The sequence below is a fragment of the Phyllostomus hastatus genome, unplaced genomic scaffold, assembly GCF_019186645.2.
Source record: "Phyllostomus hastatus isolate PE091 unplaced genomic scaffold, TTU_PhHast_1.1 phas_contig_29, whole genome shotgun sequence".
In the NCBI taxonomy this organism is placed as follows: domain Eukaryota; kingdom Metazoa; phylum Chordata; class Mammalia; order Chiroptera; family Phyllostomidae; genus Phyllostomus; species Phyllostomus hastatus.
In genome coordinates this window covers 40185232-40211003 of record NW_025333835.1, presented here as the reverse complement: position 1 = coordinate 40211003, position 25772 = coordinate 40185232, and the positions used below count along the sequence as shown (strand labels likewise).

At 52.1% G+C, this 25772-nt stretch overlaps 1 protein-coding gene across 1 annotated transcript in view; it reads left to right on the top strand.

Moving 5' to 3' along the window:
• Positions 1–616: 616 nt before the first annotated feature.
• Positions 617–25772, top strand: part of ABCC4 (ATP binding cassette subfamily C member 4) — a 208919-nt gene continuing 183763 nt past the window's right edge. Inside the window, exon 1 of the mRNA XM_045838973.1 lies at positions 617–1011. Within this exon, the coding sequence (XP_045694929.1) occupies positions 935–1011 (77 nt within the window). The 5' untranslated portion in view covers positions 617–934. The remainder of the gene's footprint in view (positions 1012–25772) is intronic.

Sequence of the window (25772 nt, the reverse complement as noted above, 5' to 3'; positions counted from 1 at the left end):
GTGAGGTAAGGTCCCCAGAAATGCGCACAGCGGGTGCTCTGGAACATGTTCCATGTGCCCCTGTCACTCAGCTAGGTTCTGAGAGCCCCATGAAGGAAATCATAAGGCAGTCTCTCTCTCTTTCCCCCCACACTAGGAGGGCAGCAACACGTCAGATAGCAAAAGCGTGTCCCCCCTCCCACTCCCACGAGAGTATGCTTTCCACCTTCCAAATTCTTGGGCTCTTCTAATCAGCTGTTAGCTTTCTGTAGGTAATCTGTGCTAAACCCTGCTGCTGTGGAGGTCAAATGCTCGCCCTTCGGTTGGAGGCAGTCCCACCACATCCTTCTTTGGTCCTGAGGAGGGCAGCCCGCCCAGAAGGCGCCGGCTGGGGCGTCTGGCAGCTTTCTCTCGGTCTTCTGAAAGCCGCAGGCCAGGGGGCGTTCTGAGCAGCAAGGGCAGACAAAGCCGGCACTTCCCTTCTCCACAGGGCTCTGAGTCTCGGCTCGGAGCTGCAGCTCAGGTCAAGTTTGCGGCCAGGTGTGAGCACGTGCCCCCCCCCGGGGTCTGCCTACCCGCCCCCATCCAGCGCTGCGGGCGGCCTCGCACGTGCGCGTGGCTCCCGGCAGCGGCGGCCCAGCCTCCCACTCCTCTCGCGGACCCCGGTGCCCGGCGTCTCCCGGTTCCCGGCACCAAGCAGCGGCGGCGGCAGCAGGAGCGGCGGCGGCGCGCAGCGGGCGTCCCCGAGGCGGTGTGGCCCGGAGGTGGAGGCGGGGCCGGGGCGGCCGCCAGCGCGCCGCTCCCGGAAGCGGGTGGTTCTCGGCTTCAGAGGAGCGGACCGGCTTGACCGTGACCGCCAGAGCTCCAGCATCCCCGTCTGCGCCTCCACGAGCAGCGGGAGCCGCGCCGCCGCCCGAGCAGCGCCACCCCAGCTCTCGGCCGCCTGGCTGCCAAGATGCTGCCGGTCTACGAGGAGGTGAAGAAGGCCAACCCGCTGCAGAACGCCAACCTCTGCTCGCGCGTGTTCTTCTGGTGAGCGCCCCGGCCCGAGCGGTGGCACCCTGCCGCGGATCGGCGCGTGCCCGACGCTGCGGGCCTCTTTGGGGGTGGGGGGCACCCAGGGTCGGGGAGCCGGAACTCTCGCCGCCGGCTTTTCTTGCTGCGGTGGGGGCAGTCCCACGCCGGCCGCGTGGTCCGCAACTGCGCCCCGGCGCGCGGGGCGGGTGGGACCTGGTGGTGGGGGCGCAGTGGCTCCCTGTCTTGCTGCTCGCCGCCCCGTCAGCCTCCAGGACCTGGGAAGAGGAGGAGAACGGAGGTTGCTCAATGGGAGAACGGACTGGACCTCCCCGCTCGCCACCTTTAGTCGGATTCCCCGTAACCGCTCAGGGGTTCTCAGTTCTGAACAAAAGCCGCACCCTTTCTTCCTAAGCAAGCAGCGTATGAACAGCCTCCTTTACGTAATTTCAGCCAAAGCCTAATTAGTGCCTATGGCCCAATAGTGCCCCTGCCTCTTTATGTATTCCTTATGTGACAGCCGAGTTGCTCCTCCACGGGGCTCCGTGTGTGTCCGCGATCCTGTCTCTTGTCTCTCACGCTCCCTCTGACTCTTCGTTCCTGTGTTTCTCACTGTGTGTCCTAGTAGCTAGTTGTGGCCAATTTCGTGTGGGTAAAAAACTCTCTTATTATTTATGTAATGAACGGGGACACTTGAACGCGATTTGCCTTTGCCTAGGACACACACATAACCTTCCTTGACTGGCGAGCGCCTTTGACCAGCCCCTTTCCTGTTGTGGGTATTTCCTTCCACCTTTGAGGACTACCCTGGGGACAGGACTTGGAGGGATCTCTCTAGCCTTTACGGAAGTGATCCAGGATCTTGATTGGGGGGTCCTACCCAGGAGTCCTAAGGCCCTAAAACCACTGAAGGGTCCCTGAACTGGGAGGAAACACGGGTGAGAAACGGCCCCCGGAGGTGAAGTGGCAAAGTTCTCCATCTAGCAGCTGGGACTTCAAATCAGGTGGGCCCAATCCTTTGGATTTAATCACATGGGTTGATTGTTTGATCTTCTGTTTCTCAACCCTGACATTCTTTTCATCTTTCCCACTATTGTGATATGACCCACCCTCCCCCAAACTTTTTTTTTAATGGGAAAACCTAAGGGATTCCAAGGGGATGAGTGCTTCTGCACTGGACTGTGGTGTATTCATTACGTGTGGGAACAGCTCTTGGCTGTTTGTTGGCTCTTCATGAAAGGCACGAAGAACTAGGAATGTAACTGTGGTTGCTATAAATGACAGTGAAGTAGGCAAATATCTCGTTAACTTCAGGCAGGGCAAGGAACTCTGGAAGCATATCCTATTTGTGGATTTCGGGAATGTTTGTACCTGGCCGTGGGAAGGTGAGGACTCCTCATTAACAGCTTGAGTAGGCATCTCTTTGTGGTTTTCTGGCTGCAGGTGAGGGACAGTTATCTCTGTTTTACTCCTGAAGGCACTGACCCAGAGAGAGATTGAGTGAATGGCCTGGGATCGCACGGGTGGACAGTGATGGGGCAGGATGGCAAACCAGGCAGTCTGGCGCTGAGCTGCTTCTCAACGTTGGGACACTCGCTCTTAAATGCGTGGAGAAGTCTACCGTAAATTCACCTCTGTTTTGTAGGCTGCGGTTTCTTCAAGTTCTCGCTGTTGGAGATGGTCCACAGGAAACATCTATGACCATGCTTTAGGGCAACTGTTCTCCAAGTAGGGTCCCCCATCCCTCACCATCCATCTCATCAGGGAGCTGGTTGGATATGCAAGTTCCCCCCCGCCCATTCCACACCGATTCTGTGAGATTAGAGACTGGGTGGGGTGGTGGTGGTGGAGTTTACACCAGGGCTGCAGGTCATTCTGGTGCCACATCGAGACTGGAGACTGGCCGGCAGCTGGAAGTCACCGGAATCCATTGTCATTCCGGGGTTTGAGTTTTATAGCAGGGACAGGTCTTTGTGAAGTCCGTTGTTGGCCATAATTGCCATCCTGTACCTTATTTACCCTCTGCAGTTGGAGGAATTTTAGCGTCTGAGACACCTCAGCGGGTTTTCTCGTGTGCCCCTCTGGCCGCAGGCCACCAGGCTGAAGTGAGCCCAGCCAGGGGACAAGGCCCACCTTGTGAAGAGCGACCCAGTCTTCAGCCTCTCCAATGTTATCTGCTTTCTAAACTCGAGGACTGGCAGCTCCTTATCTTGAAGATGCGAGTAACTAGTGCCCTAGGTAGGGTTTTGCTGTTTTCACAGCACATTTTGAACTTGGGGGTCTAACAAGAGCTGTATTATTGGCTCTTGGTGACTACTGAGAATTTTTTAAAAGAATATGTGTTTTTTTCTGTGTCTGTAAGAAATGTAAAGCCACAGAAAAAGAAGAAAGGAGTAAGGATGATTTATTTCCATCAGCCAAGCACACCTGCTGATGCTGTGCTGGTGTCGGAGTCTTTCCCCTGGGCCTCTCTGCGGACACCTGTGCACACGTGCGCATATTTTTTAATAAAGCTGGTTTTGATCCTGATCGCTTGCTTTCCTGTGGTTGACATTTCTTTATGGCATTAAGTAATCCTCAAAACATGCTGTTTCATGGTTGCTGTTTACGCAGCCTTTTCCCTTTGTGGGACACAGTTTGTGTCTATGTGTTATGGTGTAAGAGTATCCATGTCTATATGTTTTTGCCGTCTTTCCTTTTTGTCTGTTTTCCTAGAGGTAGAGTGACTGGTGAAAGCCCAAGTGGTTTTGCAACAGGATATGATCAGGTGGCCCTCTTAATAGAAGTTTATGTGCTTAGTTCATTGTGAACTTTGAGTACCTGAATTAAATTTTTTTCTAAGTAGAAAGGTTAAAAATGAGTTTTAATACGAATTTATTTGAGTTATAGTGATGGAACTTTTTTATGTCTGTTGACCATTTATATTTCTTTCAATTGTCTCTTAATGGATTTTTTTTTCCCTGTGAGTCACTTACTTTTTTGAAATAACCTGTAAAGGCCTTATAGTATTTTTCCAGATTTTCATTTGTCTCTTCATTTAGTTCAGAGGTTTTAAACTTTATATATCATTAAGTCCACTGAGTTTTTCTTTTTTGGTTTCCCCTGTTGCTTTCAAAGTTTATCTTTTAAAAATCCCAGCACCAGTGAAATCTCAAGTATTTTCTTTTAGCTTTCTTGTTGCATTTCTAACAATAAAGGCAGCTGGGATTTCTTTTGCTGTTTGATCTAAGACAGGCCCCACATTTTTCCAGGAGAGGCCATTTTCCATCATGGTTTATTGAATAATTCTTCCTCTTCCCCATTATTGGAAATAAGTGGCAAAGCCTGTGAATTGTGTCCCGCTGGGCACTAGATGGCCCACATCCCCCAAGGCTCTTCTCCCCCGTGGTGTCTCTCCTGCTGGGCTGTGAGCGTGTGTGTTCAGCTCGGTGCTCCGTGGTCCTCTGCGCCCCCTCACCCCAGAGGTCAGCAGGTTGGGGCTCAGCAGCGAAGGACCTGCCTCAGAGACGGGGGTCCAGGAGGGCTGGGGCTAGGTGCCTTCGGCCCAGCAGGCGGGGGTTCAGCCCTGCCTCCCCTGACTGGCTCAGAAGGGCGATGCTGCTGTGGATGCTGCTGTGGAAACTGCTGCTGGTGTCAAGACGCGGCCTCTGGAGACTCGGCTCCGAGCGCTGCTGCCCTGGGCGAGGGGGAAACGCAGAGGACCGAGTGCTGGGGGCGGGGCGGGGCGGGGCAGGGGGTGGGGTGGGGTGGGGGGGCGGGCTTAGAGAGGGCAGCTGAGTTCGGCACTCTAGGTAGTGATCATGAATGCATGGAAATGCTTAATTTTTTATTTATGTGTTTTATTTTTATTTATTTTTATTTTAATCATTGTTCAAGTACAGTTATCTCCCTTTTACTCCCATTCCAGCCCACCCACCTAGCCCTCCCCACTTCCCCCCCATTACCACCCTCCCCCTAGTTTTTGTCTGAAATGCTTAATTTTAAATGAGGTTTTTTGCACCATTTTCAGAATATCTCTTATGCGATTATCCTTGTTTTGTTCTTTATTTTTTAAAAAATATTTTTATTTATGTATTTTTTAGAGGGAGGGAAAAGGAGGGAAAAAGAGAGGGAGAGAAACATCGATGTGAGATACATTTATCAGTTGCCTCTTGAACGCACCCCGACCAGGGACTGAACCTGCAACCCAAGCCTGTGTCCTGACCGGGAATTGAACCAGCGACCTTTTGCTTTGAGGGAGGAGGGACGAAGCCCAACCAGCTGAGCCACATGGGTCAGGGCTGCAGTTCTTTGTTAACAGTCTGAAATGCAAATGTAGATGCAGGCGGGGGGAGCTTTCCTGGGCTCTTCCTCTGGCCTTGGCCTCTTCCACTTTCTTACGGTTTAATTTGATGAGTTTTGGCAATATTATACAATAAAGCCAACCCAAACAAGATGCAGAACAATCCAAACGTGTATTAAAATTTACTACTAAGTCCCTGCAGTGAAGTAAAACAGTGTAACACGTTTTATAAGCTTATTTTTTATAGTTTATTCTTGATTTTGTTTTCTTTTGTCTTTATAGTCATGCATCAGGTCAGCCTGGGAGGTGTTAAGTAGCATCCATTCAGATGTGTCAAGTGTGGATAGTCTGCCCTTCTGACCCCTGCAGGGGACTCCCCAGTCCTGTGTGTCTCCCAGGAGTTGTCTGCCCTGTGGGGTGTGGAGTGCAGGGGCCCCTTGTCCAGCATGAGCCCTCGTCCTAAGTCCCCCCTGTCCCTCTTCAGTGGGACCTGGGATCCCTGCCCCTCTGACCGTGGGGCTGCGTCTGTGGGTTTCCTCTTTGGGTGAACTCTGAGCTCCTGCAGTTTTTTGTGTTTCTCTGTCGATGGATGGCATCCAGGTAGATGCCAGTGGTGGTGGTGGGTGAATCTGGGCTTTGGCACGGCATGGACTCGGGTCTGGTCTTAGGTCCTGCAGACTCTGAGTGGCTGTGTGCAAGTGATTGCCAAGCTTTGAAATTGGGAGAGTGGCGGTGAGAGTGAGTGCAGCTCGCCCAGCCCAGGGGCAAGAAGGCCTCCCATGGACAGCCGGTGTCTGAAGACAAGAGAAGTGTTCGATCCACTTAGAGAGGAACCCTTGTATGATCTCTGTACAGGTGTATCCTGTTCTATTGCACTTCCTTATATGTGCTTCAGAGATGTTGCAGTTCTAAATTTTCTTATGTTTTAAAGATTTTATTTATTTATTTTTAGAGAGAGGGGAAGGGAAGGAGAAAGAGAGGGAGAGAAACATTGATTGGTTGCCTCTTGCACACCCCCTACCTGGGACCTGGCCTGTAACCAGTCATGTGCCCTGACTGGGAATTGAACCAGCGACCTTGTAGTTTGTAGGCTGACGTTCAATCCACTGAGCCACACCAGCCAGGGCTATTGATTCAACTTGAAATGAGCCCTTGGAGTCATTCATGGATTCCGCAAAGGCTTTCTGAATGCAAGGGTGTGGCATCCACAGGGTGTCTGCCCTCCTGGCGCTTGTGCCCCTCCCCACCCCAGCTCCCACCTCAGCCCCCACTTGTGGCTTCTCTTCCTTCCACTGGGTCTCACTGCTCCCAGTCTTTCTCTTAAAAGTCCATGCCGTCCCCCCTCTTTAAAAGCAAGCGTCTTGCTGCTCTCAAGAGCAGTTCTTTAGCATGGCATTCAGGACCCTGCAGAATTTGCTTTCCAAGCCTCACCTCACCCCATTTCTCACACAACTGGACTTTCCTGGTGAGGCGAGGCAGGTCTGGGAACTATTCTGCCTTTTCAGTACCAGCAGAGCCTGGGAAGCTGACCGACACAAGGCAGCTGCCTCTCAGTGAGCCCCGGGGTGACCAGGGCCGTGGGACTAACTGGGGGTAAGGGGCTGTGACACCCGAGTCGCTTTCCCAGCTCCGTGGTGGGAGGCACATTTCTGCCACCCTGAGCCCCGATCCGTGGTGGGTACAGGGGAGCCGTGCTCTGCCTGCAGCTGGATTGCCTGCGTATAAATCTGAGGTCTGCGACTTACTGACCCCGGGCAAGTTTCTGCATCTGGAAAACGGGAGTAATCCCAGTACCCACCTGTAGGGCTGTTGAGAGCCTCAAAGGAACCCCGCGTGGTAAGGCATGTAGAATAGTGCCGGGCGGGCGGGAAGCAGTACATACGTGCAGAACGAAAGCCCTGCTACCTTCCCCTTGTTACTTAGCAGTTGCAAGTTCACATTCCCCAGGTGGGTTACAAATGTGAATTTCTGAGTCTCATTCCTTCCCCATAGGATCATCATCTCTTGGGGCTAGGGTGGGGGGCGGGGGCGGAGGTAGGAGGTGGCATCCAGAAATCCGACTTTTAAACATGCTTCCTGGGTGATTCAGGGGCTGAGGTTTGGGAACCACTTTTCTCATCCCTCAAAGTCCGTTTCTGCTGGAGAGCACAGTGGGGGGCCAAGGTCACTCTTCCCACCCCTCTGTGGCTTCACAGATTATTCGCTGAGTAAACGTCTGTGTGCCTTCTTTGTTGCCAGGTTTAAGTCCACAAAGAAATCAAAATACCAACTGTCTGGAAGAGCTCACAGTCTGGTAGGGAGGTGGTGGTGGTCACAGTTCGGTCAGTAACGCTAGCTGCTGAGAGAAACAGGCCCCGAGTCTCAGTGGCTCCGTTCAAAACAACAGTAAAAGTAACACGCCTTTATTCGTGTGTTACAGTCTCTCTTGGGCCGGCTGGGGTGGGGAACCCCACCACACACTTACCCAGTCACTGGGCTTCCTCTCTCTCTGATGGCTGGGTTCTTGTGTCCTGGCCGCTGGGTTCCCTTTATTCGGCTGGAGTGGGGTACATTGGGCTGGCCAAAGAGTCCGTGTGGTTTTTTTCCCTTAAAATAAAAGATACATTTTTCATTTCCATCAGTAACTTTATTGATTTGGAGATTTTGAGTCGGCTGTCTCCTGCGTGGTTTATAACATTGATTGCTCTCAATTGATGTCTTGGTTTGATCGCTGTCACCTTCAACTGGTCCGCCCGATAGTGGAGCATCGTCCAGTGAGAGATCTCCAGCACGAGACTTCCCAAGCCATTTCTGACACCTTTGATCAGTCACAGCACCTTCTCTGTACGCTGCGCAAATATTTCTTTTTGCATTTCAGTAGCATTTACCTTTGTTGAAATAATAAGGCATAATGTGCTGTTAATATTGCATATTTTCTTCCATTTTCAATATTAAGATGGCTACAAGAAATTTACCAATTTCAGTAAGTTTTTTAAAAATGCACATTGATATGACAGCTGTCACAATACAATGTAACAAAGTTGTTTTGAATGAGGTTAAAGACACCTACCTGCTACCAGAGCCATCTTACGGGAACAAACAAACGAAGTCTTTGGCCAGCCCAGTGCATGTTTCGGGCTTGGAGGTGACACGTGTCATTTACACTCACATCCTGTTGGCCAGCTCTGGGTCACCCGTGACCCTAGTGGGCACTAGAAGACGTGGTCCGTGTGTGCAGCAGTCTGCCGCACGGGCTCATCACCACACCTCCGGGCGTGTGCGGTAGCGCCGGTATGCGTAAGGTGTGTACCGACGGAGGGTGTCGAGGAGCAGCTGGGTGAGGAAGGCGGAGAGTCATGCCAGGCACAGAACTGAAGGAAGGGGCTAGTGTGTCCTGATGACAGTGACTCGTGCGGATGCCCTGGGGGTGGTTGTGCCCCTCCCTGCCCGTTTGATACAGTCATTTAAGGTCGCCTCCCCTCCCCGGTTCACCGAAGTCAGTCTGCTGACTCTCAGGCTCCCCTGCTCCCTGCTCCCCAGACCTGTATTTGCAGGAGCTCCTCTGTGGTTTCTGCTTTAGCTCCTCCTTCTGTCTCCTGCTTCCCAGGCCAGCTCTGTGCCGGCCCGTGTGGAGCTCGTGCCCACACGCTCTTTTCCTCCAGGCCAGCGCCTGCCTGCCTGCCGTCCCCTGTCATGGAACCACAGGGCGGGGAGGGAAGGGGCTTCCAGTTCTCACGCCATCCAGGAATCCCTAGACATTACTTAATGGAGAAGTGCACTATTATATTACTTCGTCATACACAGTTTTCTTTTTAAAAAGATTCTATTTATTTATTTATTTTTAGAGAGAGAGGAAAGGAGGGAGAAAGAGAGGGAGAGAAACATCGATGTGTGAGAGATACATCAATTGGTTGCCTGTCTTCACACACCAGCTGGGGACCCTGCCTGCAGCCCAGGCATGTGCCCTGAGTGGGAATCGAACTGGCAGCCTTTGGGATCGCAGGCCGGCACTCAATCCACTGAGCCACACCCGCCAGTAAGAATCACAGTTTTCTTTCTGGGTATTTTCTACCCATCTGTACGTCCTTTTAAAATTTTTTGTCACCATGCATCAAGCCCCCGTTTCGTATGGATGGGCTTCTGGCAGTCGGAGGCAGGTGCCATGGGCCCATGAAGTGTTCTGTCTTCCACAGGGTCGTCTCCGGTCCCAGGCTGCCTTTACGTGGCGGAGGCTTCAGGCCCCCTTTCCATGGGGTTGCACTGAATGCTCTTCAGTTGATCCTGTTTTTATTCTAACGTTGCATGTATTTCAGGTCTGACCGGCCAGAGGTGGTGTTTTCACTACCACTTTGACAGTTTAACAAATGGTTCTGAGTGCTTGCTGCCGTCCAGGTAATGTTCTAGACCCGGAGTCGGCACACCGTGACCCGCCGGCCCAGTGCAGCCGACGGTCTGTTCTCATTTCTCGTCAATGGAGTGTTACTGGGACACAGCCTCGCTTGCTCGCTCACTCGGAGGTCATCTGTGGGCCACAACAGCAGGGCTGAGGAGTTGCAACAGAGGCTCTGTGACCTGCAAAGCCTCAAGTATTTGTGCTCCGGCTCTTCACAGAACACGTTTGCCCACCCCCGTTCCGGACACTTGGGGTGCCCCAGTGAGCAAAATAGACAACAGTCCCTCCCTTCGTGGGACTTAAACTTGAGTGAGAGAACAAACACTAACCAAGATGAGTAAGTAAGGTGTAGTATGTTAGTTGTGAGTGCTAAGGAGGAAAAATAAGACCAGGAAAGGGGTGCGGAGTGTGTGTGTGTGGCGAAGGGAGGTGACGGTTTTAGGCAGGGTGGCCAGGGCACATTTTGCAGAGAAGCTGGGGCAGTGGCCAGTGCAAGAGAAGGGATCTTGAGGGCTCTGCCGGCCATTGAGGACTTGGGCTTTACCTGGAACGAGGTGGGACCACTGGATAGTTTGCAGAAGAGAGGGGACACAGCCTTCCAAGGATTTAGTGAGATCATTCTGGTTGCTGTGTGGAGGGTAGACTAAAGAAAGTCATAGGCAGGTAGATGTGGGGAGACTGGCAGGAGGTTTCACAGCAGTTCAGCCAAGAGATGATAGTGGCTTTGACCAGGATGGTAGGAAGGCCAGTTGTGAGCAGCTGGATTCAGGGAAGAGCTTATTTGACGGTGGAGCTGAGGGTCTTCGGTGCTGGACAGACTGTGGGACGTGGGAGGGAGAGGGGGTCAAAGTTGCTCCACAGGTTTGACCTGAGCACCTGGAGGGGTGGAGTCACCATTAGATGAGTCCCTGAAGCTATAGGAGACGCAGGTTGGGGAAGACCAGGAGTTTGGTTTTGACTGTGTGAAGTTCGAGATGCCCGCCACACTTTCAGGTAGACAGGTTGAGTCGGTAACTGGTTCATTCAGGAGCACAGGGAGGAAGTCTGGGCTGGAGGTAAAATGCGGGCATCAGCAGCAATGCCAACAGTTGAGAAATATTGGATGCACACAGTTAATGGATCTCATAGTCAGTGGCTGTATCCCCGAACTACTGTTTCATCCCTATTTAAGTTTGTTTTGCTGACGTCCAAGTTTAGCGCCTCGTGGTTGCCTGTCGAAAGTTATTTGAGAGCTTCTGTAGTCCGACCATGAGGAAGGACAGGTCCTGGAACGGCCTGTCACCCAGGTGTGGCCAGTGTGCCAGTGGACACCGTGGGCAGTAGGTGAACTTGGCTACGGGTGTTGGCTACAGGGGACGTTGCCGACTGTCTCAGGGGGTCCAGAGGTGCCGTATTTACTGGGTGGTCACTTGGAAACCCTCCAGAAAGAAGGGTTGAGGTTGGTTTGTCATGATTTCTTCCTAATAAACACAAGCTGGCCCTTGGGGCTGTCTTTCCTAAATAGACTCACCAGTGGCCTCTCTCAACGATTGACGGGTGTGATTTCTGTGAAGCTCGCCAGCTCTGTCTTGTCGAAGTTCTAATTCGTTAACACACAGCAGATTTCAGCACTCACTGTGACTGGGTCTTACTGGGGCAGCCATGAAATTGAGCGCCTGGTCCCTCCGTAGACTGGTTCTAATCATCTCTGGGGGCGGACTGCAGGCATCAGTCTTCTTAAAAGGTTTCTGATGAGGTGGGCAGTGAAGACTAAGGGCCAGTGAGTCAAGGTCAAACACGTTTCTGTGCACATTTCCACTTTTCCGGCCAGGGGTTCAAACTGCCCTCATCCTCAAAGCACAAGCACGGCGAGGCTCATTCAATCCCCGTTGGGACCCAGCACGCGATCGGGAAGGAACGGGGCTTGTTGGGTGCAGGGACCTGGACGACACTCGGTCCTTGGATGCTTAGGGTAACCTCGTGTGGCAGCTGGCGTGGTCCTCATGTTACCCAGGTAGGGCAGAATGGGGCTCTGAATTGGATCAGGTCTGACAAATCCCAGAGCGTGACCTGTGGCCTCCCTGTCACTGTGTTTTATGTCCTTACCCTGGTCACACAAGGAGGCCTACACGCACTGAGTTTATGGGGGTCATTGAGTGGAATTCCCCCTTGTCAGTTAAAAGCTCGTGACTATAAAATTGTTCACCCATAAACTTTTATTTGCTGACTTATTTCCTTAGTGTGGTTTATGGGTCAGGATGTGACAGGTGATATCATAAGCCCAATTGGCTAGTTCTTTTTTTATTTTTTATTTTTTTAAAGATTTTTTTCTATTTATTTTTAGAGAGGGAAGGGAGGGAGAGAGAGAGAGAGAGAAAAACATCAATGTGCGGTTGCTGGGGGCCATGGCCTGCAACCCAGGCATGTACCCTGGCTGGGAATCGAACCTGCGACACTAGTTCGCAGCCCGCGCTCAATGCACTGAGCTACGCCAGCCAGGGTGGCTAGTTCTTTTAATATCGCTTGTTGGAGTCATCTTTCACCATTACTGGCTAGGCAGCACTCACCTTTCTCTCTCTCCTTCCTTCTCCCTCCATCTCCCCCTTCCCTCCCAACCTTCGATAGTGTGATAGATGTCTGTCCTATTTCAAATTAGCAAAAGGGAGATTTATCAATGGCCTGAAACTTAACACCGGGCTGGGGGGGTCTCAGTGTCACTGAATCCGAGTGTGGTGTTTGTACGAATTCCGAGTGCTCACTGAGCTGCGCAGGGCCGTCACCTGTGAAACAGACAATGCGCTCTTCATAGATGTCACCCCGGGTGGTGCCTGTCGACTGACGGCTGCGTGCTCGGCCCTCAGTAAATGGGTACGGTGGGGATTGCTGCAAAACCCACTCTTTCATTGTGTCTTTAAGTGACCATGTGTTAGGTCTTCATTCATGCGACTTTTTAAAAGATTAAATTGTTAGCTCTTTGAGGGCAGAAACCAGTGTCTTTCACGTCTTGATCTCTCAGCGCCTGGTTGTGCGTCTCACTCTTAACAGGCGTAGTCAGTGATTTTAAGTTGTCACTTCAGTCTTCTCAGGTTCCTCTGGAAGCAGGACAGCAGCTGGCTCTGCGGGCCTCCTTCCACCCTGTGGGGCCTCGGCAAGTGAGCGGGGAGGGAGGGGCTTGCAGGGATCTTGGAGATACTCATCCTTGGGCCCTTTCAGTAACTGCTTGTCTAATTTGGAATTGCTGACACCTCTCCCTTAGGTAGGGGCAAGCTGAGTTTTATGGAGAGAGCGCCAGACCGGAGCCAGAAGATCCAGGTGCTAATCCTCGACCTTGCACTTGTTAGCTGTGACCTTGGGCAAGACAGTTAACCACCCTGGGCCTCTGGATCCTCAGTTGCAAGTTGGGAAAATTAAGCCTACTCACGGTGTGTTCCAAACATTATACTTTAAGTGTGATGAACTCATAAAGTTCTGTTCACTTACTTTCCTCCTCCACTTACCATCAAGCAGGGCCAGCCAGCAGGGCGGTCCCGTGGAAGCACCGCAGGGTCTAATAAATACCCACCTCTGACGAATGGAGAAGTGACCTGTTAGTAACTCCCACAGAAGTTATGATCTGTTTAAAAAAAAAAAAAGAAGGAGGCAACCAAGAGAAATGCGATTCATACTGAGAACTGGGTCACCATTGGTAGGAGCTCGTTGAAAATTGTAAGGGGGTATTATCACATCCGCTGAAGTCACCTGGAAAAGCAGTGTCGCAGCGGAGCTGTGTGGCCGAAGCTGCTGAAGTCAGCTTCTCCTGGCTCCTCCCCTCTTTCCACGCACATACAGCCGCCCGACACCTTGGCCTCACACTTCCAGCCTGTAGAGCTGTGAGAACTAACCTGTTGGTGAAGCGCCCCGGCTGTGGCACCTGGCTATGGTGGCCCGAGCGGCTGCAACACCCACGTGCCCCCCAGATGGCTTTGCTGGGCAAGGCTGCTTTGCATTGTAGTTGGTCCCCTTAGACTGAACTTGCCAAGGACTCCGACCCCACAGCCTTAACTCTTCAGATGACCTGCCCAGGGTAGACCCTGCCTCCTCATATTTTTAAAAATTTAAATTTAGGTAGACCCCCTAAAACTTCAGATGTGGAGCCAAGCCCCATAAACCCTTCAGAGTGCTTTGCTCCGGAGGAGTGCGGTCTCCCTAGACAGGCGGCTGGCCGGTCCGAGTGCAGTCCTTGCAGCTGCAAGGAGGTCACTCATGGTGGTCGCTGTCGGCTGCCTGGCACCAGCTGGGTGGTCTCTGGCGCAAGGATGTTCAGCGGAGGCTGCCCTGCTCTTTCGGGCTCTGAGGTAATTCACACTCATGCTCTGAACTTTTTTTTTTTTACAGTCTACATGCAAATTTACCAAATTATTTTGCTTTTGGGAAAACCCCATGGAAGTCCTTAGTGTATCCTGTATTAATAGCCAAAAAAAACCCCAAAGAGATGGCTTTATTGTTCTCTCAGGCAAACTCGAAGTCCTCTTACCTCCGCCCTTTAGAATATACTGTAGTTCAGATTTTTCCTTAAGATAAAAATTTTGAAAAGAAAACCAGTCCCTCTGAGTAAGCCAAGTTAAGATCCCTCTCCCCCCCCCTCCCCCGTCCCCCCCCCGCCCCCCCTGCCCTCGAGTGGATTTTGGTCATCTCTGCCTAGGGCCACTCAGAAGGTACACTGAAGTTTTGGGAAGGGAAATTCTGCAAGGCTCCTGGGGCCTCATCCACCAGCTCCTGGGGAGGGATTTCATTTTTTGCGTTTGTAAGGGAGGCGCATTCCTAAGAAGCCCTTCCAGGAAGGATGAGGTGCAACAGGAAGGGACCCTGCAGGGCAGCCCCCGCAGGGACTGGGACAAGGGCAGCTAATTGCCTTTGATTTCTGGGAACTGGCGTTTGTGCTGAGCTCAGAACAAAGGGGGCAGCTCCAGCTCCCGCTGGTGTCTCAGGCCGCGGAAGAGGCAGCCGCGTGCAGGGTGCCGGGCGCCGGGCGCCGGGCGGGCTCCTCCTCGTGGAACAAGTGTTGCTTCGAGGAGTCAGTGGCAGGTGGACAACGGAGCCCCGGGGCCGGGAGAAGTGAGCCAGCCCTGGGCCACACCAAGGTCCGGCTCCAAGCCCTTCTGCGTTTTCCTCCTGCTCACATGCTTGGACCGAACTGCCGGCAAAAGTTTTAAGGAAGGAAGAGCTGAACATGGACACCGATGGGGCACCTCGTGTGTTGAGGGACCGGCTGTGCCAAGCCTGTGCAGAACTCGAGCCCCAGTGAGGCGAGGGCGCCCTTCCAGAGTGGTGGCCACAGGGCAGCTGGGCCCTGCGGTCCCCAGTCCCCCTGCGGTCCCAGCCCACACTTCCTGCCAGCTCTGTGCTGGCTGACTTCCCCTGGCCTCTTTCGGCCTCACGCTCCGGAGTCTCCTGTGTCCTCCTGAACTCTCTGTTCTCTCTCCCCTCTCCTTCCCCCCTGCTCCCCTTCACCCCGAGTGTGGTCCCATTTACTGGTTCCCACAAAAATCCATGCACAGTGATGTTGGCGGAGTTTTGAAGAATTTGGTTGTTCATAACAGGGAGGCCCTGGTCCCCTCTCCCCGCATCTTTCTCCCTCCGCTCCCCTCCCTCTCTGAGGTCCGAGGCAGTGCCCCGTCCTCTTGGGCACAGCCATTCTGACCGCCCCAGGACCTGCTGACACTTCCATGACCTGTTTTCTACCTTATTATGCACATTCCTATAAGCAAGGTAGAATGCAGCTGCCCCCATGATCAGCGTTCATAAACGGTTCACCAAGTGTGGCCACTCCGATCGCCTCCAGCCGAGGGGACTGGGGTGCAGAGGTTAAATTTCATGCCTAAAGCAACCTGGTAAATAGAGGGGGGCAGGGCTGACGCTCATGTTGCATGAACGTCAGGCCCGTCTCTCCAGCCATGGAGCACGGGCAGGAACTGGGGAATGGCCGGTGTCAGCATTTGCTGAACTGTTATCGAGAGTCAGGACGAGCGAACACCTGTCACTACCCCACTCCAGCAGGTGCCCTCGGGAAGTCGCCCCTGACCTGCGCTCTGTACGGAGGAATGATGGCGGCGAAAACGACAGGGCATGCGTGGTTCTTGGAGTGGCACCCGGTAGGCCAGGCGGTGGGAGGCTGGGGTGGCTGGTCCCCCGGGCTGGGGGAACGTTGACAGTCCCTGAGAACGTCTCTCATTTGTGGTCCAGTTCGTGTGGCAGGAGGGACCCTCCCTGAAGGAGTCTCCTCCTGCAGACGGGTGGGAGTCTCGCCAGCCAGCGAAGGCAGCTGTGAATGAGCACTGGGCTCAGGAGGCACGAGGCAGGGAGAGGAGCTGCACGGAAAGTGGAGGTTGGGGGTGCCATGCGGAGCTTCCCAGGAACTGGGGACATCCAGGGCGCAGAGGCTGCAAGGGCCCCTGAGATGACCCAGACCCTCACCGTGTTAGCTAGCGGAGGCTATCGGCGAGGTAGTGCTTTTGCGGGGGAGCGGGGAGCAGGGGGTTTGCTGAGCCGGGCAGAGGCCGAGGGGGCCAGCTTCCAGCTGGCTGGGGAGCAGTGTGGGATCTCGGCCCAGTCCCAGCCTGACCCGGTTGTTTCAGCCGCCCCTCAAACATAGTTCTGTGAACCCTGTGGGGCGGACGGAGGACGTGAGCCACGCCTGCGGTTTTCCTCCAGGACCCGGGGGTCTCTGCGGACCCGGAGGGAAATCCTTCCCACTTCTGGGTGCTTCTGTGACTGCGTTAGCCTTGCACTCGCCGATACCTGTGTCTCAAACACATGGACTCCCGTCTTGGTTTCTGAGCCTTGGGCCCCGCTCCAGACCTCCTCTGTGAGCTCTGCCCGGTCACCCCGTAGAAAGTAGCCGCAAGCACCCTCAGCCAGGTCTCCCCGTGTTACTTTCTGTGCTCGGCGTCATTGTTTTGAACCTGTCTTTGTAGTCCGCTGGTCTTCTGTCTTCCCTTCCTGAGTGTGAGCTTTGTGAAAGAGACCCCCCCATCTGGGCCTACAAGAGTGCCCATCACATGGTGGGCAGGTGCTTACGCGTTGACTTGAATTAGTGAATATTACAATTTCTGTGGTTGAGAGCTGGGTTTTTTTTTTTTTTTTTGTTTTTTTGAATCAGCACGGCGTTAATGCACATGCTGAGGTTTGAGGGCTGCTCCGTGGGGTGTGGGAGGGAGACCCCACTTGGCCCTCGCCTCTTTGGAGGGAGAAAGAGTTAGGTTACACTGCTGGGTGTTGGGGGTTGCCCTCTCATTGTTCTCGACCCTTTGAGGGTGTGGGGGTGTGGCATGGTCCGTCTTCCCTCCGTCCTCCCCCTTCCTTCTGATGGGGTGACCTCCATGGAGGGGCGAGGAGCAGAGAGGTTTTTCGGGAGGAACCGCATTGGCCCGAAAGTGGCATCCAGGACACCGGGGTTGGTTTGGGACTGTGCGGAGCTGGGGGTCAGGGGCTCTCTGTAAAATACCTCTGCGGAGCGTTCTCCTCGCTGTCTGACAGAACGTTTGGTTGTTTTCCTTCGCTTTTTCTTTTCCACTTCTGCATGCTTTTTGTGCAGGTTACGGGAAATATTTTTTAAAGCGAGTGGAGGACATACCACGATTATGAAGAAAGCTGTTTTAGCGGGTCCTAGGGGTCACTGTGGAGTTTTCCAAACTCTCTTGATTTACTTCCGACCAGACAAGCCCTTTGAGGGACTATGCACAGAGAGAGGCTTTTCAAAGGAGGTTTTTGTTCTTTCCGAACATGCAGCTATTCAAGCTGGGGGCCGTTCCACTCATAATCGACCTAATGCGTCCAAGAATGAAATGGTTCAGCTGGAATGTTCCTCAAATCTGTCCCCTGGACGTAGTATGGCCCAAATAGAAGACCGACTAACTTAGAATGAGCGCTTCCTCCTTAATTTTGGATAACAGCAGAAAGGGTATTCCATTTTAAAGGGGTGGTAATCACGTTAGACCGCTGTTCTCAGCATCGTGCGTGAGATTGGGTGCCCTGGTCTTATCTTCTCAGGTACGAGTGGTTTTTGCTTGTCAGAATGTGGCCGACAGCTTCCACATTCCGAGTTCGGAGGGGCTGCCGGGAGCCCGAGCCGGTGGTTGCCCAGGCGAGTGGAGGAGGGGCAGTCCTAAAGAAGGACTAATGCGTTGTTGTGGGAGAGTGGTGCCCTGCTCTCCAAGCCCGCGGGCACCGGGGGTTTCCTGGTGCACTTTCACTGCCACCTCAGGCTGCCAGGGCTCTGCGTGCTTTCCTCCTGGAGCTTGAGCAACCTCAGTTCATAGCTCATGGGTAGTTACCAGAAATAGGGACTCAAGTCGGTGCTTGTTAACGTAGCCTTTTTGCCTTTTCTCCTAGTATGGTGCCCCAAGTGGCATGATTCAGGGGGTTGGCTGTTGTCCCACAAAGCGGAAGGTCACCAGTTCGATTCCAGTCCGGGCACATGGCTGGGTGGGGTGTGGGTTCTGTCCCCAAGTCGGGTGCGTGCGAGAGGCGGCCGATGATGTTTCTCCTTCACATCAATGTTTCTGTCCCTCCCCTCCCCTCTCTCTAAAAATAAATAAAATCTTAAAAAAAAAAGAGGAATGTCAGGCAGTGGTGACGTCATTAAAATTAAGCGGAAACACTAGGCTCCCCAGATTTAATAGTTGTTTACTTGAAGTAAAACCATAGCCGTGCCACCAGCTGTCCTTTGCCTCCAAACCTCATACCGTTCGCCAAAAAATAACATTGGTGTGGAGGGCAGCCTCGGCCGGGGGCTGAAGTCTCTGTCAGAACGCTCCTGTGGGCCCTTAAATATTAAAAGTTATATTGCCAACGGAGGACCCTACAGGGGACCCCCTTGCTATCTGATGACAGAGAGAAGTCCGATGGCCAGGCCAGAGGGCAGAGAAGCTTGGGCAGAAATAGGAACAGCTGGTGCAGGCTGGTTGAAAGAAGCCTGGGGCCATTTGCAGAAGGCGTCGGAGAAAGCAGGAGGTTCCGTGGTGCTAAAGCAAAGTCTTTGGATCCCCAACTCTCCACGGACCACAAGGGAGTGAACCAGTGCATCCTCAGTGGGCCAGTTGCCTTTAATTGTAACTTGCTGTGTGTGTTCAATGACCTACCCTTCCAGGAGGTTGAAGGCACCTCCTGACTATGACAAGGAGACACGAAGAGCCCTGACCCCGAGGGAAGGGACCAGGAAGAGGAGGAAGCAATAACGGAGGATGTTATTCCGGACTTCACACCTGAGCCAAGTTGGCGGAGTGGCAAGGAGGCCGGGCAGGATGGATTTGTACGCTGAGATTCTCGCCTGCCTCGCTGGGGACCCTAGACTGTCAAACCTGGAAGAGGCATCCAGGAAAGAAAACGTCCAGGAATTGTAGCACCTGTGCTGTCTGGAGACTGGAAATAAAGGCTTGGAAGCTTCGAGGAGATTCCAAATGAGTGGGGACTTGCTCTGAGTAAATTGGTTTTTCAATGAAGAGAATACATTGATTGCAACAGATTCAGCTTCTTGAATTTTTATGGCCAAATACCTGTGTTGTGTTTTGAGAATCCAAAGAAGTGCAGTCACATATTTGATCATTATTATTATTATCGTGATCATTATTTTAAATCCCCACTCAGGATATGTTTATTGCCTTTAGAGGGGAAGCAGGGGGTGGGGGTCGGAGGGAGACAGAGAGAATGAGAATGAATGAGAGACACTGAGTTGTTGCCTCCCACACTCACCCCGACTGGGGATCGAACCTACAACTTTGTTTCATGAGGTGACACTCCAACCAACTGACCCACCCAGTCAGGGCTTGATGCATTATTTTTGTGTCGAGTAGCAAGTATTTAGGTTTGCCCAGCACATACGTTTTTATTAAACTAGGCCCTCTAGGGAAATAAAATAAGCGGAAACAACCTGTGTCCTTGTGGGGTTTATAATCCACGGAAAGTCAAGGGGATCGAGGTAGATTCCACGTGTGACTCTGAGATTTGTGGTCATTCCAGCAGAGGCTGGGCTGGAAAGTGCTTTTGTTCTCTGCCTTTGAGAAGGTTTTTCATCTCAGGGACTTGAGATTTATCATCCTGCACCTCCGTGACTACATTCAACAGTTTAGATTTCTCATAGATTCCCATCCAAGGGGCTTTTTCTTGGAGTTCAAGGGCAGGGGCTTGCAGTCGGAGTTCTTGGGTGGCCAGGCTGTTTCCCAGGCGTTTGCTGCGGGGGGACGGAAGCCGAGGGGGTCCAGTTTCACGTGATCTCCGTGAGGGCCACGCTGTCAGCTCTGCTTGCATTAGGCCTCGTGTCTGTTATGTAAATAGAAAAGGAACACGCAATTAAGTAAGCTTAAACCTTAACCCAAGAAAGTTCCCCGGTAAACCTCAGTGTCTCAAAGCGTCCTTGGGGGTTCCCGCCAAGGTCTCGCCTGCTTCCTGCCACTTGGGGACAGACACGGTGCTGTTGGTGTGCAGGTTCCATCAGCACCGGACTGCCGGGGTGGTGGGGGCGGAATCTTTGCTGAGGTTTTGGAGACCGACCATCTGTGTGTCATGCCTGTGGTCTTGGAGAGTAGACAACTTCCGCACTGGCCTCCTCGGAAGAACAGCGTGGCAGGTGGTGGCCGTGTAAACCCAAGGCCCGGGTGTGACCTTCCTGTCCTCTCCTCCTAGGCCAGTGGTCACCGTTTCCGTGCTGCAGCAGCGACCGCCTTTGGAGATAGCACTGTTTACAGCGCCGACTCTGACTCAGCGTGGCAGATACTGTTTCTGATAGAACCCTGCCAGCTCGTATCACGTTGCACACTCTTAAGTAATCTTTCTGCAGCTGTCTCTGCGTTCGTTTGCTAGCTGCACTTTCATACTGGCCCTACTCACAGGTCTCAGTTAAACTTCGTTATGGGTCAAGCGAGAAAGGCCAGCCGGCTATTTAGGCTCGGGTCATTCTGCGGTGACGGCCACTGCTCATCACGGGACCGCCCACCCTGAGGGTCAGAACCGACAACCTCTTTGGTGGACGGTTCTGTCCAGACGCCTGCTACCCCAGGTGTGGTCTGCAGAGCAGGCACGTGGCCGTCACCTAGTGCACGGGAGCAATGCGGTCTCAGGCCCTGCCCCAAACTCAGTGACTCAGAGTTTCTGTTTGCAGGAGATCTCCAGGTGTGTTGTGGGCAGGGACCTAGGCCAGACTCCCGCTGTGGTCTGCTGTGGTGGAAGAAGCTGGGTTGCCGCCGCTTCCAGGTTCTCAGGTTGGGAAGAGGAGAGCGTGGGGGAAGTGTGCTCACAGTGCTAAGGCCTGAGTGTTCTGTGCGAGTGGCACCCGTCTCTGCGCCTTCCGTTCAGCGTGGCCTCCCCTGACTGCAGGAGGGTTGGGTGATAGTCGTACCACGTGCGAGGAATAAGGGAGAAGGAAGGACCAGACTCTCCAGTGGACCAAGGATTGGATAAGTGGGCTAAGCTGTGGGTGGGTGTGGTTTGCCAGTCAGTATTATATCTACCTTTCCTTGGCCTACTCCTTTTCCATGTTTTTTTAAATTTCTTTTTAAAAAAAGATTTCATTTATTTGTTTTTAGAGAGAGGATAAGGGAGGCAGAAGGAGAGGGAGAGAAACATCCATGTGAGAAACAGCCATTGGTTTCCTCTCCCACGAGCCCCAACCAGACACCAAACCTGTAGCCCAGGCATGTGCCCTGACTGGGAATCAAACCAGCGACCTTGCGCTTTGTTGGGACGATGCACAGCCCACGGAGCCACACTGGTCAGGGCCGATGTGTTTTTTCTTAATCACTATACAATTGAAAGATGAAAGAAGTATATTCATTGCTGATCAGAGAAAAAATTACCGTTAATTTTATTTCCAATGGTGGGTAACACAAATAGTCGTTGTTGAGTGACTGTCGCTGTTAGAGGAAATGCCTGCATGTGCATCAGATGCCGAACATCTGAGACCTGCATAGGTGTGGATTTTGGCCCGTCTTCCTCCACCCCCCTCCCTTGTCTTTTACGATGGAAATGACAAGCATGTGCAAATACACACATCATACATTAAAGATAATGAACACCGACCACCCCTATCGGCTTCCTGTCCTGGATATGAGCTGTACTAGGTTTTCCAAGGTGTGTTCTAGCTCTCTGACTTCTCACTCTAACTTCTAGCTCTAACTTTGACCAGCTAATCCTTCCCCACCCACCTCCCTGTCTTTTCTAGAACCCTGATTCTGTATGCGCTGCCCGGCCAAGTTCACGAGGAGTGCTTGTCTAACATGCAGATTCTTAGTCTCCCCTTTAAATCTGTGGAATCAAAACCCCAGTGGTGGGGTCTGGATTGATTTTTAAGGAACCGCTCAGGTGATCTTATTGCAGATTAAAAGGTGAGACCCCCAGCCTCCAGGCAGAGTGTGTGGCCACCAGGTGAGAGGAGGGAGTCTTCAAGGCATCCCCCGCCTTTTCCTTTGGTGCTGGCGGAAGTGGTCCCAGGGACAGTGATGGGCTGGTGGGCTCCAAGTCCCGGACTAGCTTTATGCTAACTGAGATGAGGACCGGGGAGCTGTGGGGGAAAGAGGCAGGCAGCAGGGAGCGAGTAGGCGAGTGGAGGTCAAGGCCAGCAGAAGCTGAGGAGGTGGTGCCCTGACATATGAGTGTCTGCTCTTGAGCTGCACCTGTGCCCCGGTACTGACTTCCGGCCCCCTCTGCCTTGCTGGGGGCCTCACAGACACCATCCCCCATGCAAGTGTCCTCCTCAGGACTCTGGCTGCAGGTTCGGGGTCCCCAGGTCACCCTCACTCCAGAAGGCTACAGATTTGGGAGGTTCAGGTTTCATAATTCACTAGACCACACGCAGAACACAATTACCACTTCATTTTAGCAAACATATACAAATCTGGAGCTGTGAAAGGGAGAGTCACCCAGGGAGAGGAAGCTGCTTTGTCTTGTCCTCCTGGAGTCAGGACATGGCCACACTCCTGACACATCAGTGTGTGACAGGACTCAGGCATTGCCCAGCAGCACAGCTCCTCCAGGTGCTGGCGTCCAGGGTTTCTGTTGGGGTTTGTCGCGGGGGGGGGGGGGTGGTGGTGGTGGTGTAATAACACCCCCCTCCGCTGAGTGTAATGGATTCATTAGCCTTGTGGTTGATCTTGACCGCCAGCCCCCCTCCACGGAGTGGGGGTTGATATCACATGATTGCTTTTCCTGGTGGGGGACAGCCCCAGGCTGAGTCATCTGTGAGTATAAACTCTCCAGGGGACCCTGTGAGTCACCTTGTCAGCATAAACCATCGGGGCCCACGGTCACTGGGGAAATTCCTAGGATTTACCAGCCAAAGTGTTTTTTACCCCCAGCTGTACTGAGGTACCATGGACAAAACTGTAAGACTGATGTAGAGTGTACAGTGTGATGATTTGATATGTGCATACTTAGCAAAAGGCATCCCCCCAAGGAGTTCCTAGCCATCCATCACTTCACACATTTACCCCGTTTCTTTTTTTAGGGTGAGAACATTTAAGTTTTAGTCTCAGCAGATTTCGAGTATGAAGTACAGTATTATCCACGGTAGGCACCCTGTAATCCTGAGAAACATTAAATCCGTGTTTACTGTATCGTTGAACGTGTCTACCCTTTTACCCAACTTGTCCCCCAGCCCCACCAAGCCCTGGCAGCTGCTTCTGTGTTCTTCCTGTGAGTATGGCCTTCTATGAGTATGAGCATACTTTTTTTTCCTTAAAAAAAATCCCTCATATAACTGATACCAGGTGGTATTTGTCTGGTTCACGTCACATAGCATGATGCCTTCAGGTTCATCCATGTTCCAAGGGACGGGACTTCCTTCTTTGTAAAGGTTGAGTAATGTTCTAGGGTGAGTGTGTGCATGTGTGTGTGTGTGTGTGTGTGTGTGTGTGTGTGTATCTCACATTTTCTTTATCTGTGTATTTGTTGGTGTGCACACACATTGTTTCCTTACCTTGACTGTTGTGAATAATGATGCTGCAGTCAACATGTGAATACAGATATCTCTTTGAGGTAGTGATTTCATTGCCTTCACGTGCCCAGTGTTGGCTGTTCTTTTCACTTTCCTGAGGAACTTCCGTTCTGTTTTCTGTAGTGGCCGTGCGTGTAAAATCAGCAACATCGATCATCTGGTGTGTGTTGCACACGCACGTGCTTTTGGAGGTGTTTCCTACCCTTCTGTGTTTTGGAAGAGCTTGAGAAGGATTGGAGTTGGTGCTTTGACTGCTGGGGGGACTTTGTCCATCAGTGAAGCATTCAGCCCCGGACTTGTTTGTTGGCAGCTTTTTGGTTTCCGATGGAGTATTTTCACTCGTCATCGGTCTGTTCCGATTTTCTGTTCCTTCATGCCTCCGCCCTGGGAGGTTCTGTGTTTCTAGGAACGTGTCCATTCTTCTGGTTTGTCCAGTTTGTGGGCATGGTCATCTTTTAGGATTCTTTGTATTTGTGTGGTGATGGTTGTAATGTTTTCTTTTTAATTCATAGTTTTGTGTTGAGTCCTCTAATTTTACTTGTGGTTCTTCTTGGTCAATCCAACTAAAGGTTGTTCTCTTTTGTTTGTGTTTTCAGTACATACGATCTTAGTTTTATTGATGTTTTCTATTGTCTTTTTAGTTTCTGCTTCATTTATTTCTGCTTTTTAGTTTCTGTTTCATTTGTTTCTGCTCTGATCTTTGTTATTTCCTTCCTTTTACTAACCTGGGGCTTAGTTTGTTCTTTTTCTCATTGTAGTTCCTTGAGGTGTAAAGTTAGGGTCGTTATTTGATATCTTTTAATGTAGGTGTTTATCACTATGAACTTCTATCCTAAAACTGCTTTTGCTGTATCCCGTTGGTTTTGATAATTACATTTCCATTTTTATTTGTCTCAAGATATTTTTTGATTTTTTTTTTAAAATTCTTTTTTGAACCATTGGTTGTTCAGGAGCATGTAGTTTAATCTCCACGTATTTGTGAATTTTTCTCTTTTTCTTTTTTGTCATGGATTTCTAGTCTCCTACTAGAGTGACTGGAAAAGATGCTAGCTGTGACTTTAAGATGAACTCTGTGAAGACTGATTCTGTGGCCCAACAACAGATGTACCCTGGAGGTGTCCCCTATGCGCTTCAGGGGAGCGAGCACTGGCCGCCGTTGGGTGGAATGTTCTGCATGCAGTTACGCGCCACCTAACAAGACTTCGGTCCAGGAAGGCCTGCCTGCCTGTGTGAGGGTCGGTGGTTGCATGAGGTTGTAACGCAGCCCAGAAATTCTCGCTGCCTCACGATGCCGTTGTGTCGTCATGCAGGGAGTCACACACGCGTTTGTGGTGATGCTGGCGCAACAAACCCACTGTGCTGCTAGTCCCATATAATTCTGCACAGTACATAATATTTATAGTGGCAATAAAAGACCATGTTACTGGCTTATGTATTTATTGTACTATACGTTTCATCACTATTCCAGAGTGTACTCTTTCTGATGGAAAGAAAAAAGCATGTGCTGTAGGACAGTGTGCTGGGCTGCACTGGCAACAGCCTCCTCAGTCTCATGTTCACGACAGCTCTTGATCGCATCGATTTCTCTTGCACTTGATTTAATCTCGTGTTGTGCTTGTTGTGCCCCATAAGTGTAAAGCATACCCCGCAAGGTTGCCAGAAAGGGGTCCCATCAAGTGATTGAGCTGGAGACGGAATTAAACGTGATTAAGGACTAGGGAGGTAGGAAATGGGTGGTAGCTACTGCTTGCCAGGCCGGCGGGTCCCAGTCCACCATCGCCATGACCTTGAAGAACACAGACAGAGGGATGGGAGCTATTCGAGTGTCTGCTGCACTGGTGGCAGTGAGACTGACCGAAATGCAGCAAGGGCCTGGACGAGACCTGGAGGGACTGCTAACAGCCTGGGTCGAAGGCCAGACTCAGGAGTGCGTCCCTCTCAGCACCGTGACGATCACGGCCAAAGCAGAGAGTTCGTTTGCCCCGTGGAAAGAAGTGACCGGGCCCAGCTGTGATGTGGAGTTGGCTGACGGCTCCGTGTGGCTGACACAATTCAAGAGTTCGCACGCGTTACGGGATATGAGAGTGAGCGGTGAGTCTGTGGGGCGGCTGCGGAACTTTTGGAAACGCGGGATCAGCTGACTGTGGAGGAAAACGACTTGCCAGAGCAAACGGCGTGCATGC